The sequence below is a fragment of the Diceros bicornis genome, chromosome 34 (genome assembly GCF_020826845.1).
Source record: "Diceros bicornis minor isolate mBicDic1 chromosome 34, mDicBic1.mat.cur, whole genome shotgun sequence".
NCBI lineage: Eukaryota > Metazoa > Chordata > Mammalia > Perissodactyla > Rhinocerotidae > Diceros > Diceros bicornis.
In genome coordinates, this window is record NC_080773.1 from 22,942,894 (window position 1) to 22,958,804 (window position 15,911).

Genomic DNA, 15,911 nt, shown 5'->3' on the forward strand with positions numbered 1-15,911 from the left:
GTCTGGGGAAATCTAGAGCATGGCTACAGCACTCGACAGCTCTCACAACCACAGCGGACCTCGAAGAGCGGGCCCAGAACCCTTCCTCCAACTTCTGCAGCTCTCTGTGCAGAGAAAACAAGGCTTAGGGCCAGCGAGGGAGAGAAGGGACCCTGGTCAGGCCACACCCGCAGGCAGCACCTGGTGGCACACTTGGAGGGATGGCAGCTCTAGGTGAAGCACCTCTAGGACACGGTGACCAAGAGGGGCAGGGCTTTACAACTACATCAATCACACTCTCGCAAGGGCAATCCAAGAATATCTAATCCCAAACCTCAGGAAAGTACGAATCCTTTCTCCCAGCCAATTCTACTTTTGGTTTTTTTTTTTTTTTTTGCGAGGAAGATTAGCCCTGAGCTAACATCCGTTGCCAATCCTCCTCTTTTTGCTGAGGAACACTGGCCCTGGGCTAACATCTGCGCCCATCTTACTCCACTTTATATGGGATGCCGCCACAGCATGGCTTGCCAAGCAGTGCATCGGTGCACGCCCGGGATCTGAACCTGCAAACCCCAGGCCACCAGCAGTGGAGCGTGCGCACTTTGCTGCCCCACCAGGCCGGTCCCTTACTTCTGGGCTTTTAAATTGAGGAAATAAAGGAAGATCTGCAGAAAGAATTAGCTGCAAGGGAGTCCCCTGCAGCACTGTTTTCCCTGGTGAAATGTTAGAAACAACCTAATATCTGCCAAGCAGGCACGCGGGTGACTGCATTCCGGTTTCAATGGTTGAGGACATAAGCTTTTAAGATACAACTGTAGAAAAACATCTGATGACGTGAAAGGATGTTCATGCCATACTAAGTGAGAACAAAGCAGCCTCTGCAAAGTAGAATCATCCTAGTCTTTAAAAAAGAAAAATAAATTTGAAGAGAAAACAAACTGAGAGAACAGGATTGACAGGTAGGATTATGGGTCATTTTCATTTTCCTCTTCTGTGCATCTGGATCTTCCACGTCTTCTGTATCCCTCGGGTAAAGTGATCGAAGGCACTTTTAGGAACCACGTCATCTGAGGAACAGGTGAAGGGCCCGGGAATGTTCGGGCGGGAGAGGGGAGATCTCCAATAGCTGAAGGGCCGGCAGGAGAGGGGGAGTGGGGGCAGACTGCTTCTGTCTTCCCTGAGGCACAGAGCGGGGCCGGGTGACTGCAGAGTAAAGGGGAGCTGACTTCAAAACCCTGGAAACATAAGCGCCGAGGGGCGGGGATACGAGGACTCTGCAGGCTCATGCTGGGTTCCCGGCTCCTGGAATTTCTGTTCTGGTACTCATAGGCACTCAGTAACTGCTGGACAGATGAATCACGGAAGATTTTCCTGCCCCTTAGATTGGTCTTCAAGATGGATTCCACTGCCTTATGAGATGGCAAGTTGAGAAATCACCATTTATCTAGGATGCTGCAGAGGCGGGATCCAAGAATCCAATAGGCCAGGGCATGGGGTGGGGAGGGGGCTGCACTGAAGGATCCCAAATGCTAATTCTCTGTGGCTGAGATGCAGCATGAGAAACTCAGCAGAGAGAAACCTGATCTGGGAGTCTCGAGGCCCCAATTCGCATCCTAACTCGCCTCTGGCCATGGCCCATTTGTCTGTTAACTCGCCTGGCCTCATCTTCTTCATGTGAGAAATTACTGACGAGTGGTCGAAGGATTCCAACAGTTTAACCAAGGGAAAACAGGACTCCTTCAGGGGCAAGTCCTCGGCCATGCTTAGTCACTTTAAAAATGGTCACTAAAGCAACTATTAAACTAGAAAACAAAATGTTGTTTCAAAAAATTGGCAAAGACACTGAAAAACAGGCAAACAAAGCCAATGGCCTGGGAAGCCACTGCTCTTCCCAGAAAGTAGTGTTAGAAGAGCTCTAGAACTGTCTATTCTCTGATGGGCAAACCTACTTGGAGGAATATGTTCAAAGAACGAATCCAGAAGAAAACTTGATGTAAACAGTTGTTCAGAGAAACACTGTAGCAGTCTAACAAGCAAGAATATGGTCTAACAATACAATGGAATAACTATTACAATGACAACTGAATAGTCTACCTTCATGTAAGAAAGCAAACAGTAAGTTTTAAAAACTTCAAATAGAATTATACATTTAATCCATCTCTGCAGAACCATGTTTATCTGAATGGCTTTACCCATGTTTTTAAAAACCTACGTGTGAGAGCCAGGGTGGGGATTTTTCTTGTTACTGTTTTTCTTTATTTTCTAAGTTTTCTATAATAAATATGTATTACTTTTCTAATTTAAAAAATTAATATAAGCATATGCATTTATACGGACCTGCATTTAAGTTAAAGGAGTGTAAACAGTTAAAATTTAATGTTCAGTGGATTCCTTTTTTTAATAAGAAAAAAAATTCAAGTTTAAAACAAATTAGGAAAAGTTGAACTAATAATCTGTAACATTTTGGGGTGGGGGTGCAGACCCCTATGAAAATCTGGTGAAAGCTACAGTTTCCGTGCTCAGCAAAATGCACACGTATTTGCACTACCAGCATCTTTCAGGTAATTTCTGTGACCCTAGGTTGAGAACCCTAATTACTGTGCTCCCGAGCCTGGCCCAGTGCCTGCAACGCCACAGATGTCCCACGATTCCAGAACTTCGTATTTAGCCACTGTTCCAACATGGGGGCAAGGCTATCGCCTTGTCTGCTACACCTTGTGTGGAGTGGGAGCCTCGGGAGTTTTCCATTTCAGCAAGTCTTCAGGATGTTTCTTGAGCTGCTTGTCCCAATGAACACCTGCTTGGCAAGGCCATTTCGGACGGGGCCTTCCATGCGCGTGGTGTGATTGTAAATATCAAAGAGCTCCAGCTCAGTCACCCCATCTAAGCCACTTACCCGAGAACCCACGAAGAGGGTTAAAAACCAAAATCAGATTATCTTGTGCAGGAAGCCCGAAGGCAAGCCAAAAGATTTCACCAAGGTCTTTACCTAGTCCATTCGTTCTCCTTTTGCTCCTCTACTGCTAAAGAGAAAGACTTAGAACTGAATCAGTGGACTGTCTGAAATTAATTCTAAAAATATTGGTAAAAACAACTATTATCTGTCCAGTGCTTTACAGTTTACGTAGCACTTTTACATTCGTTTCTTCCTTTGTGTCTCCCTTTTGTGGCTTGGGGGGCGAGTAGAGTGGGTATTATCGTCCCCCACTTTACGGATGAAGACACAGAGGCTTAGGACGGTCTGACCACCAAGGAGCAGATGGACAGGATCCCAGTTTCTTCTGGAAACATGAAAAGGGCTTCTGAGATGTGTTAATGGATAGAAAGTCTCCCATAAACTCCAAGGTCTGCCCACAGCACGCACAAGATCAGGATATCCCCAAACACCCGAGTTTCCCAACATTATTCCCTAGGATCAGTGTTCAGTGTCCCTGACTAGGAAGTTGGGGACAACTCCCAAGCAGAAAAAAAGTGACTGCTCCCTATTCACCTGTGGAAGAGAAAAATTTTCCTAACCTGTCTGTGTAGAATCAACCGCTACCTGGCCGCAGGAACTTTCAAACAGCCCGCCAGACCCTCGCACCCAGGTGGACAGCCTCACCTGGTAAGGAAGTCTGAGACTCCGGATCTGCATACTCCTCCAGCAGCTTCACGGAGTCACCGTCCTTCCCCGAGTATAGGGACAGAGTGTCTAAGTTGTCCTCCAGCACCTCGCTGGGCATGTCGGGCGTTGGGAGGCTGGGGTCCAGGTCCAAGCCGCTCAGGTCGGCATAGAGCAGGTCTCGTGTGCTGGGACCCGGCTCCCGGGTGAGGGTGTCACTGCAGCAGAGCCCCTGGCTCTCAGAAAACGAGGGGAGGTGCATCTCTGAGGGAAGGGCACCCTCGTCCCCAAGGCTGTACTGGTCCATGGCTCTCCGCCGCCAGGTCTTGGCCAAGTGCTCCTCTCCAGACGAGACGAGCAAGGCCGTGTAAGGTGTCAGGGAGGAGAGCTCTTGGTGGTGTCTACTTCCTGAAAACAAATAAGGAGGAATCAAAATTAAGAGATGGCAACATGGAGTGATGGATAGAGCATGGACTGGGGTCTGTTCTCTGCCACTCAGCATGCAACCTTGGGCAAGTCACTTAAACTCCATGAGCCCAGTTTCCTCATCTGTAAATTGGGCATCAGAGTACCTCCATATAAGGTTGCTGTAAGGAATAAATGAAAGGATTTCTGGCAACATGGAGGACTAAACTGCCCTCTTTCTCCAGCTAGAAACATACAGAAATATGAGAAAAGATCATTTTTAATACATAGCCAGGTTCAAGAGACAGGTCAAACCCCAAGTGCCAGTAACAACGAGAAAACCCAACCCCAGAGGTGTGAGCACAAGTCGGCCCAAGAGGAAAATCGGATTCAGACACAGAGCCTAGAGCTGTTGTTCAATGTGGTGGCCACGAGTCACTCGTGGCTACGAAGCACTTGAAATGTGACTGGCCCTGAACTGAGACACACAGTGAGTGCAAAATACACACTGGATTTGGAAGACTCAGCACAAAAAATAATAAATTTTTACATTGATTACATGTTGAAATGATATTTTGGCTATAGGAGGTTAAATATAATATTAATATATAAATATTAAAAATCATTTCATCTGCCTCTTTTTATTTTTTAATGTGGCTACCAGAAAGTTTCAAATTATATATATGGCTCATATTACATTTCTATTAAAGAGCACCACTCTGGAGGCTGGGACTTGGGGTCATAACAGACACATGGGAAAAGGAAACAGGGCTTCGAGCTTACAGGAAGTAGAGACCTGGGATCCTGGAACAGCTGCACCATCCACAGGAAGACCACATAAATGGAAAGAAAAACTTCACACAAGCCTAGAGAAACATCCCATGAACTAGGAAAAAATAGGACAGTGAGAGACAACAAAACTTAGCATAAGAAAAGAAAAGGTCACTCTGGGACAAAAACAAACTTCTTTTTTTTTTGGTGAGGAAGACTGGCCCTGAGCTAACACCTGTGCCGATCTTCCTCTAGTTTTATATGTGGGTTGCCACCACAGCATGGCTTGACGAACAGTGTGTAGGTCTGCGCCTGGGATCCAAAAGCATGCAAACTTAAACTACGCCACTAGGCTGGCCCCAGAACAAAATTTTTAAGAAGAGACAAATGGAATTTCTAGAAATGAAAGACATTTAAATTAAAAACTCACTGGGGGGGGGGCGGCCCTGTGGCTTAGCGGTTAAGTGCGCCCACTCCGCTACTGGTGGCCTGGGTTCGGATCCCGGCGCGCACCGACGCACCACTTCTCCGGCCATGCTGAGGCCGCGTCCCATATACAGCAACTAGAAGGATGTGCAGCTATGACATACAACTATCTACTGGGGCTTTAGGGGGAAAAAAAAAGGAGGAGGATTGGCAATAGATGTTAGCTCAGAACTGGTCCTCCTCAGCAAAAACAGGAGGATTAGCATGGATGTTAGCTCAGGGCTGATCTTCCTCACACACAGACACACAAAAACCCTCATGGAAGGGTTAAACAGCGGAGAGAAATAATGAACTGGCAGAGCAATCTGAGGAAATCTCCCCAGAATTCAGCACAGAGAGATAAAGAAATAGAAAATATGCAAGTGGATGAGAAAATACAAATGCAGAAGCAGATGCAAAGTCTAACATATGTCTAATAAGGGTCCCAAAAGGAAAGAGGAGAGAATGTAGGAGAAGTGGTATCTTAAAGAGACAATGGTGGAGGAATTTCCAGAATTGCAGAAACACATGAACTCAGACTTAAAGATACGATTCTTGAAGGTATATGGTTAATAATGGGCAAGCATTGCAAGGCAGAGCAGGATAAATTAAAAGGAATTCACTCCTCGACACACAGGAAAACTGCAGAACACGAAAGACAAAGAAAAAATACTAAAAACTACAAGGAAGAAGAGGGAGATGGTCTACAAAGGGATGATGGCTAGCCTGACGGCAAACTTCTCCACAGAAATGAGGCTAGAAGACCAGGAATAACACCGTCTGCAGACTGAGGAAAGGCAAGAGTGAGCACAGAACTCAACGCACAGGCAAGCAGGTACCGGAGAGGGAGCAACGGGCTTGTTCAGACAAAGCCTAAGAGTTTGCCTCATAGACCTTGCCTCCAAGACGACTATAGGTTTTGAATCAATAGGAAAAAAGAAAGAGATAATGACTAACTTGATACTTTAGTATGCTAAGTGTAACCACCAGGCGAAAAGGAATAAACTATGTAACATCTAAACTAGTAGAATTTATCCCTAAAAAAAGAAAGAGAGAGAGAAAAAGACTCAAACTACTAAAATTAGAAATTAAAAAGGGGACATCCCTAATGACCTTCCAAAAATAAAAAGGATTGTAAAGGAATACTATAAACAATTGCGTGAGAACAAATCAGGTAACTTAGATAAAAATGGACAAACTCCTAGAAGGATACAAGTTACCAAAACTGACTCAAGAGGAAATAGACTATCTGAATAGATTTATAAAAAGTAAAAAGACTGAATTAGTAATTTGAAAACTTCCCACCTATGCCGCCACAGAAACACTGAAAAAGTGAACTTTATCAGAACTCTGGAAGATAGTCAAAGGTTTACAGCAACCAAGTGAATCTTTATCAAGAAAAAGGTGAACGAGGGGCTGGCCCAGGGGCATAGCTGTTAAGTTTGTGTGCTCCACTTCAGCGGCCTGGGGTTTGCAGGTTTGGATCCCGGGTGCGGACCTATGCACCGCTCATGAGGCCATGCTGTGGCAGACGTCCCACATACAAAATAGAGGAAGATTGGCATAGGGAGGGAGGGAGGAAGGAAGGAAGGAAGGAAGGAAGGAAGGAAGGAAGGAAGAAAGGAAGGAAAATGTGAGCGAAACCCAGTAGGAGAGCCCTGTCCATCTCCCACTCCCCAGCACAGCAGCAGTTTTGAAGACAGCGCCCACCTTCTGGTGTGGTTCCTGGTGTGGGAGGGAACAGAGAGGATCTTGTTCTCAAAGAACCAAGGTTGTCTGTCTTGACCTGGCGGATGGCTCCTGAAGGTCTCCCATAAAGGGCTTGCCTTGATTTTGCCTAACTTGGGACTGTCTCAGGGCAGAGAAGGGCAATAGGGAGGGCATTTGTTGAAATCATTAAAGGCAATGAAACATTTGCTACAGTCTGGGGAAAAAGATATTAACTGGGGCCAACAGCAGACGTGCCACTGAAAGCTAGGGGAGAGAGGCTGGAGAGTGAGACGCTTGGGGAGTAAGGGCTTTGAAAAGCTTCCACACTGTCAGTTTCTTACAAAGCTAAACATGGTCTTACCACACGATGCAGCCGTTGCACTCTTAGGTATCTACCCCAGTGAGCTGACAACTTATGTCCACACAAAACCTGCACACAAACGTTTATAGCAGCTTTATTCATAACTGCCCCAAACTGGAAGCAACTAATATATCCCTCAATAGGGGAATGGATAAACAAGCTGTGGTACATCCACACAGTGGAACATTATTCAGCAATAAAAAGTAAGGATCTATCGGGGCTGGCCCGGTGGTGTAGTGGTTAAGTTCGTGTACTCCACTCTGGCGGCCTGGGGTTTGCGGGTTTGGATCCCGGGCACTTACCAAGCCATGCTGTGGCAGGCGTCCCACATAAAATGGAGGAAGATGGGCATAGATGTTAGCCCAGGGCCAGTCTTCCTCAGCAAAAAGAGGAGGATTGGCAGCAGATGTTAGCTCAGGGCTAGTCTTCCTCACCAAAAAAAAACAACAACAACAAAGTAAGGAGCTATCAAGCCACCAAAAGACATGGAGGAACCTTAAACGCATATTGCTAAGTGAAAGAAACGAGTCTGAAAAGACTATATATTGCATGATTCCAACTACATGACATTCTGGAAAAGGCAAAACTACAGAGACAATAAAAAAATCGGTGGTTGCCAGCGTTCAGGGGTAGGGAGGATAGGGAGGAGGGAAGATAGGTGAAGCACAGGAGGGATTTTTAGGGGAGTGAAACTATTCTGTATAATACCGTAAAGGCAGATACATGACATCAGACATTAGTCAAAACCCACAGAACCCACAACACAAAGAGTGAACCCTAACGTAAACTGTGGACTTTAGTTAACTAAGCAAAAAAAAAAAAAAAACCTTCCACATATTCCAGGGAATCTAGAAGACCATGTGCCTAAGGCAGGTGTATACTCAGAAAAGGCCTGAGAAGGCTCTAAGCTCTCGCCTCTGGCTGACCTTTGTTCTCAGCAAGCAGGAAGTGAAGGCGAAGGCAGAGCTGTAAACTGCCCGAGGAGTGTTGAAGGCCTGTCCCAACACTCACACGCAGCCCAACCGCAAAGATTGAGAGGTTTTTTCTTGCTCCAGGTGTTATAAAGACATCTCCGTAAATCACCAGCTGACCACCAAACTAACGGAACAGAGACTTCATTGACCACATGTGACAAAGAATACAGTCTTTACAAAAACAGTCTAGAAAAATCACCACACAAACAAACAATTACAACCCACAAGGAGCAGCAACAACAAACTCTGGAGTGAGGGGAGAATCTGATTCCCAGTCACCACATCATAATTATGAAGCATGTAAACAAAGTGTGGCCCATTCAGAAGGCCATCTACTTCATACAAAAGGAATCAAACACCATGCGGCCTTTCACGTCTGGCTTCTTTCACTAAGCACAGCATTTTCAAGGTTAATCCACACTGCTGCATGGGATTAACTCTTTATGGATGTTCATTCCTCTTTATGGATGAATAATATTCCATTGTATGCATATACCACATTTTCTTCATCCATTCACTTGTTGATGGGCATTTGGGTTGTTTCCATTTTTGACTATTATGAATAATTCTTTTCACACCTGGACATTTAATAAACATTAATAAATTTGATGACTCACTGATCACAAATCTAGCGGATCTGAGAGTCACTGGAGTTTGGGCCTAGATTCCTAGGCCACTGGTTTCTACTGTTTGTAAACTTTTCATGTTGAGCTGTAATAGAAGAGCTGCACCTCCGATGTCTGAGTGTCACATGTGTAGCTACCTGTGTCTCTGTGTCTGTGGCCTACTGAGAGAGCTCAAATTAAAGTTGACTACAGCTCCACATCCTCTACCAGAACTCTGGGATCCAAGTGAGTTTCAGAATTTAGAATTTGGGGGATTTAGAAAGGGAAATCAACACACACTATAGTTTAAGTAACTCCCAGTGGGTCCGGGGCGGCACCTGTAACCACATCATTATTTCTGCACCAACACTCTTGACTACTCAATGTAAATGGAACAACTAAAGATTGTAAAGAGCAACATGTGAGTTCAGGTTTGGCTACAAAGTGAAGTCTGAAACACCTTGACATTCTCAGAGCTTTTCGGGATTCTAAATGGCAGAGAATGGAGTGTTGACTGTAGAAGTTTATATTCTGAGGCAAAATGAATTTCTCTGCCAATTCCAAAGTTTCTTCTACAGCGCTGCTATAAACTGTTTTCATTCAGGACTCCAAAGGGGAAAGAACCCATCTCCTTCGCCTCCAATACTAAAAAACAAGCTAATAACATAAAACATACAGCATTACTTAAAAGAAATATAAAGTGATGTTTTACAAAATGAAATCTGAAACATCGTCTCCTTGTCAGGTTTCACACCAAGCGCTTTACACACCTTAATTCACCTACTCCTCACAACAACCCAGAGGGCGGTTCTGTTATCACTTCCATTTTGCAGAGAAGGAAAGGGACTCTGAGAGGCGAAGGCATTGATCCAAAGTCACATACTAACAAGTGGTTGAGCCACATCTTAAACCCAAATATTTTGACTTTAGAGCTTGTGTTCTTACCCACGACACAAGACTGATTCCTTATAAATTGTGTAGACTGCACTGCACGCCACTGAACCACAAAACACAAAAGGTGCTGGGTGGGGGTGGGGCAGGAGACAGAATGTCTCCAAATTCCCCGAATCGCCTGCTTTCCAACGTGCTCCCATCGTCCACAGAACAAACTGATCTGGTTACGACCTCGCATAGGCAAGCCCAAAGTCCAAAGGCCATGCTTTGATATTTACATCCTTTCCCAGATAGTGAAGCAAACCCCCCTGGGCCAATATTAAACTCGCTCTTGTTCTGTCAACAGATAAATTCAATTCAACAAGTTTCACCAGCTTCTACATACAGAGCGCCCTGCTAGTCCCTGTGGGGAGGGTTTGCGGTTCCCTGCATCTTCTGTTGACATTCCCAAGGGTCCAAATACTCTTCCCAAGAATTTTATAATTTTGTGTTTTCGTTTTGAGAATAACCTCAAAGAAGAAAATCAGTATATCTGGATTACTGTACTACCACCTTATAATCCATACTACTATTTGGTTTCAATGTCCGGGGTATGTTTACAATTGCACTAATGCTGAGAAGGCCTACCTTAATTGCCACAGGCTAATGAGAAGAGGATAGCAGCGGATTTAGCTCATAACAATGTCTTTGGGCTCAACTGAAGGCCAAGAGACATCGTGGTACAAATGAGGGTTTCGCTGCTGTTCAAACTGAGAGGAGGGATGGGAGAACTGGGCCATCACAGGGCCCGTTAAACCCCGAAGGGCCCAGTGTGGTCGTCTGCAAAGTGCTTGTTTCAAGGAAGCAGTTAAGTTTCAGCAAAATAGCATCCCTCTCATCAAATTAATGTTTGTCATTTGAATTACATTGGTTTGGTTGCTTTGTATTTAATTTGCAAGTTGATTTTGGCTTTATAGCGGCACAGGAGACGCAAGCTTTAGCAACGGCTGCCTTGTTTTATCATCATTCAGGCCTTAACAGTTTAAAAAACAATTTAAGTCAACACTGGGGATACAAAGCAATTTTATTTTTTTCTTTTAAAAAAGGCCCATTATTCCATGACCAGTGGAGGTAGGAGGATAAAGGGATTCTCCTGTGAAATGCAACAACCTCTCAGGAAAGTTACCTACCATACAGTTCTAGAAGGCAGCAATACGTTCACAATTAGGGGCACTGTTTGGAGGGAAGAGAGGGAACAATCTTAATACCTACCTCTTCTATAAAGATGCTTTATTTACCCCGCAGTAAATTTAAATATTTTTCAATTAGCTTTCAAGTTAAAAAATCTGTCAGAGTTCTTTTGGACACAGCATGACTGTCCAAAAGAAAACTTTCCGTGCTGATGGAAATGTTCTAAATCTGCAGTGTCCAACGAGAGCCAGCAGCCACATGTGGCTAACGAGCACCTAGAGATGCAGCTGGTGCAACTGAGGAACTCAATTCTTTGTTTCATTTAATTTTAATTAAATATAAATGTAGACAGCTACAAGTGGCTAGTGGCTACCACACTGGACACTGCAGCTCTAGAGAGTTCTCATTAAAGTAAGGCTTTCCAATTTCTATTTTAAAATTCGGGGGGCCGGCCCTGTGGCATAGTGGTTAAGTTTGCACACTCTGCTTTGGTGGCCCTGGGTTTGTGCGTTTGGATCCCAACGTGGACCTACACACCGCTCATCAAGCCGTGCTGTGGCGGTGTCCCACATACAAAATAGAGGAAGATGGGCACAGATGTTAGCTCAGGGCCAATCTTCCTCAAGCAAAAAGAGGAAGATTGGCAACAGATGTTAGCCCAGGGCCAATCTTCCTCACCAAAAAGAAAAAAAATCCAGTGATCTGTCAACACTGAGTCCACAAAGCAACAACTGGCTGGAGTCGAGAAGCAGTGGCTGCCTTTAGACAGAGCATGCACTCTCCAGTTTGCCACAGTCCCCAACACTCCCTATTCTCTCACACCCTCCCACTTTACTCATTTATACGCCCTGTGAGGCCCCTGGATCATCTGAGTTTATGACTCTGATTTGTGCAGTTTCCTTTGACCAACCTCTTTCCTCAGTTTTACCAAATGAAACCCTTCAAAATCAGGCCTAAATGCCCCCTCCATCCACTGTAGAGAATACTTCCAGTATAACAAAGTCTGAGATTATTTCTCCCTCCTCTGAACTCTCATAAGCACTTGTCTGAGAATCCACTTAACACTTATCCCAAATGGTCTTGGAATTTAGTTATCTTTCAGTTCTTCTCTTTTCCCCAGACCATAAGCTCTAGGATGGCCACATGTGTCTGTACTCCTCACAGCATCTTGCCTGGCACAGAACTTTGATCAAAGAAGGCTCTCAGCATCCCTTTCATTGGTGAATGACAGGATTCCATGGTGCCACCTCTTTTCCTCTTTGAAGAGCCCCAACCTGTTGTTCTGTCAGTCTTCTTTTTTTTTTTCAAGTGCCACCTTTTCCTTCCCCTCTCTGCATCAACATTACCATGGAGAGAGTGATCACATATGAGTAACATCAGGCTGTTGGGAGCTTGGAGAGAGGAGAGACTTGCATCTTTTACCCCAGCTATGCAAATTCTTTCCTTATTTTCTCACTCCAAATACTGTTGTAAACGATAGGCCTGTTTTGTTTGACCAACACAGTGCTTTTAAAAACTGGGTGAGTAACTGGATTTGTTACCAACCTTTTACAAAATAAGCAGATTTCAACTAAATATATGGATTTCTGACTTCTCTTGAAAATTATTAGATTTGACATTCCCTGATAGTTGACAATACGACAGTGAGGGACAACTGCCCTCGCTGTGATAGGGTTATGGCCTCCACTCCCCACAATCCTCACTTCTCTTCCTGCCCGGCCCCTATCATAATCATCATTATAATAATAACAATTTGCTGTTAGTGATGTCCAGTCGATTCCAACTCCTAGCGCCCCTGTGGACGGCAGAGCAGAACCCTGCCCAGTCTTTCTGTGCCATCCTCTCCCCTTCCGGCGCTCCATCAGACAGTGCCCTGCTGCTATTCAGAGGGTTCTCATGGCCAATTTTTTCAGAAGTGAGTGGCCAGGTCCTTCTTCCTAGTCTCTCTTAGTCTGGAAGCTCCGCTGAAACCTGTCCACCATGGCTGACCCTGCTGGTATTTGAAATATCGGTAGCATAGGTTTCAGCATCACAGCAACACGCAGCCGCCACAGAATGACAACCTTCAGACAGATGGGTGGTGTGGTTCCCTGATGGGGAGACGAACCCAGGCCATGGCATTAAGAGTGCCAAATCTTAACCACTAGACCGCCAGGGCTGGCTAATAAAAACAACAGCAGCAAACGTTTTCTGAGGCTTTATCATATACCAGGCACTGCAATCATATATCATCTCATTTAATTCCCACAACACTCCTTTGAGACACTACGTTATTCATACATTATTAACCCTACTTTACAAATGAGGTAAATAAAGTCCAGAGAAGTTAAGCAACTGCCCCAAAATCAGGGTTAGGATTCAACCCTGGGAGTTGGATGTCAAAGCCCTCACACTTAACTCCACTATACTGTGATTCCACACTTGAGACTGGGGCTCCTACCCTCCACTCTGCACCTACATTCTTAAGTTGAACAATCAAAGAAGACTCTCTCCTCTAGCCATGTAATCAATATCATTTTAACCAGAAGGTTAACTCATTTCCTCTGATCACTCATTAAAAGAGCAGACTTAAAGCTCATACTGGGAAAGAGAAAGACATGGAGGAATCAGAGGGCTATGACTGTACCTTCCAGGAAATTTTCTGACACAGAATTGACTAAACGAGGAAGAGACGTCAAAGTTTCTCACGGGAAAAGCTGATCCTAGCCGAAAATGCAAATAAGCATTAAAATCTAGAATAGCGGTTTTCACAGTGAAATGGATGGTGAGACCCTTGAAGTCCTCAAGAGTCTTTCAGGGAGTCTCTGAGGTCAAAACTATTTTCATAATAATATTCAGATGGCAACTATTAACGAACCTAAAAGGAGATATTAACAACAACACAATAATACTAGGGGATCTTCACACCCCACTTACATCAACGTATAGATCATCCAGACAAAAAGTCAATAAGGAAATAGTGAACTTAAATGAAAAACTAGATGAGATGGACTTAATAGACATATACAGAGCACTCCATCAAAAAACAGCAGATTATACATTCATCTCAAGTGCGCATGGAACATTCTCAAGGATAGACCACATGTTGGGAAATAAGGCAAACCTCTATAAATTTAAGAAGATTAAAATCATAACAACCATTTTTTCCGACTATAATGCTATGAAACTATAAACCAACTACAAGAAAACAACTGGGCAAGTGACAAAGATGTGGAGATTAAACAACATGCTACTGAACAACCAATGGATAATTGATGAAATTAAAGGAGAAATCAAAAAATATCTGGAGACAAATGAAAATGAAAATATGCCATACCAACTCATGGGATGCAGCAAAAGCGATCCTGAGAGGGAAACTCATAGCAATACAGGCCCACCTTAACAAACAAGAAAAAGCCCAAATATGCAACCTTAAACTACACCTAACAGAACTACACAAAGAAGAACAAACAAAGCCCAAAGTCAGGAGAAGGAGGGAAATAATAAAAATTAGAGCAGAAAGAAATGAAATTGAAACCAAAAAAATAGTAGAAATGATCAATGAAACAAAGAGCTGGTTCTTTGAGAAGATAAACAAAATTGACAAATCCTTAGCCAGACTCACTAAGAAAAAAAGAGAGAAGCCTCAAATAAACAAAATTAGAAATGAAAGAGGAGACATTACAACGGATACCACAGAAATACAAAGGATTATAGGAAAATACTATGAAAAACTATTTGCCAACAAATTGGACAAGCTAGAAGAAATGGGTAAATTCCTAGACTCATACAACCTCCCAAAACTGAACCAAGAAGAAACAGAGAACCTGAACAGATCAATCACAAGCAAAGAGATCGAAACAGTAATCAAAAACCTCCCCAAAAATAAAAGTCCAGGACCAGATGGCTTCTCCGGAGAACTTTACCAAACATTCAAAGAAGATTTAATACCTATCCTTCTCAAACTATTCCAAAAAATAGAGGAAGATGGAACACTTCCCAACACATTCTGAGAGGCCAACATCACCCTGATACCAAAGCCAGAAAAGGATTTCAAAGAAGGATAATTACAGGCCAATATCTCTGATGAACATAGATGCAAAAATCCTCAACGAAATACTAGCAAATCGAATACAGCAATATGTTAAAGATCATACACCAGGACCACGTGGGATTTATACCAGGGACGCAGGGATGGTTCAAAAACCATGAATCAATCAATGTGATACACCACCTTAACAAAATGAGGAATAAAAACCACATGATCATCTCAATAGATGCAGAGAAGGCATGTGACAAGATCCAACATCCATTTATGATAAAAATTCTCAACAAAATCGGTATAGAAGAAAAGTACCTTAACACAATAAAGGCCATATATGACAAACCCACAGCCAACATCATACTCAACAGTGAAAAACTGAAAGCCACCCCTCTGAAAACAGGAACAAGACAAAGGTGCCCACTCTCACCACTCTTATTCAACACAGTACTGGAGGTTCTGGCCAGAGCAATTAGGCAAGAAAAAGGAATAAAAGGAATCCAAATAGGCTATGAAGAAGTGAAACTCTCACTGTTTGCAGATGACATGATCTTATATATAGAAAACTCTAAAGAATCCATTGGAAAACTATTAGAAATAATCAACAACTACAGCAAAGTTGCAGGGTACAAAATCAAGTTACAGAAATCAGTTGCATTTCTATATGCTAATAATGAACTAACAGAAAGAGAACTCAAAAAGATAATCCCATTTACAAGCACAACAAAAAGAATAAAATATCTAGGAATAAATTTAATCAAGGAGGTGAAAGACCTATACAATGAAAACTAGAAGACATTATTGAAAGAAATCGATGATGACATAACAAAATGGAAAAATAGCCCATGCACATGGATTGGAAGAGTAAACATAGTTAAAATGTCCATACTACCTAAAAAGCACTACAGATTCAACGCAATCCCAATGACATTCTTCAGGGCAATAGAACAAAGAA

General features: G+C 43.5%; 1 protein-coding gene across 1 annotated transcript in view; it reads right to left on the reverse strand.

Annotated features, from left to right (window-relative positions):
- The window catches only part of ZNF541 (zinc finger protein 541), a 31,842-nt gene extending 27,955 nt beyond the window's left edge, over nucleotides 1-3,887 (reverse strand). The window contains exon 1 of the mRNA XM_058530999.1: nucleotides 3,581-3,887. Within this exon, the coding sequence (XP_058386982.1) occupies nucleotides 3,581-3,887 (307 nt within the window). The remainder of the gene's footprint in view (nucleotides 1-3,580) is intronic.
- Between the last annotated feature and the right edge of the window lie 12,024 nt (nucleotides 3,888-15,911).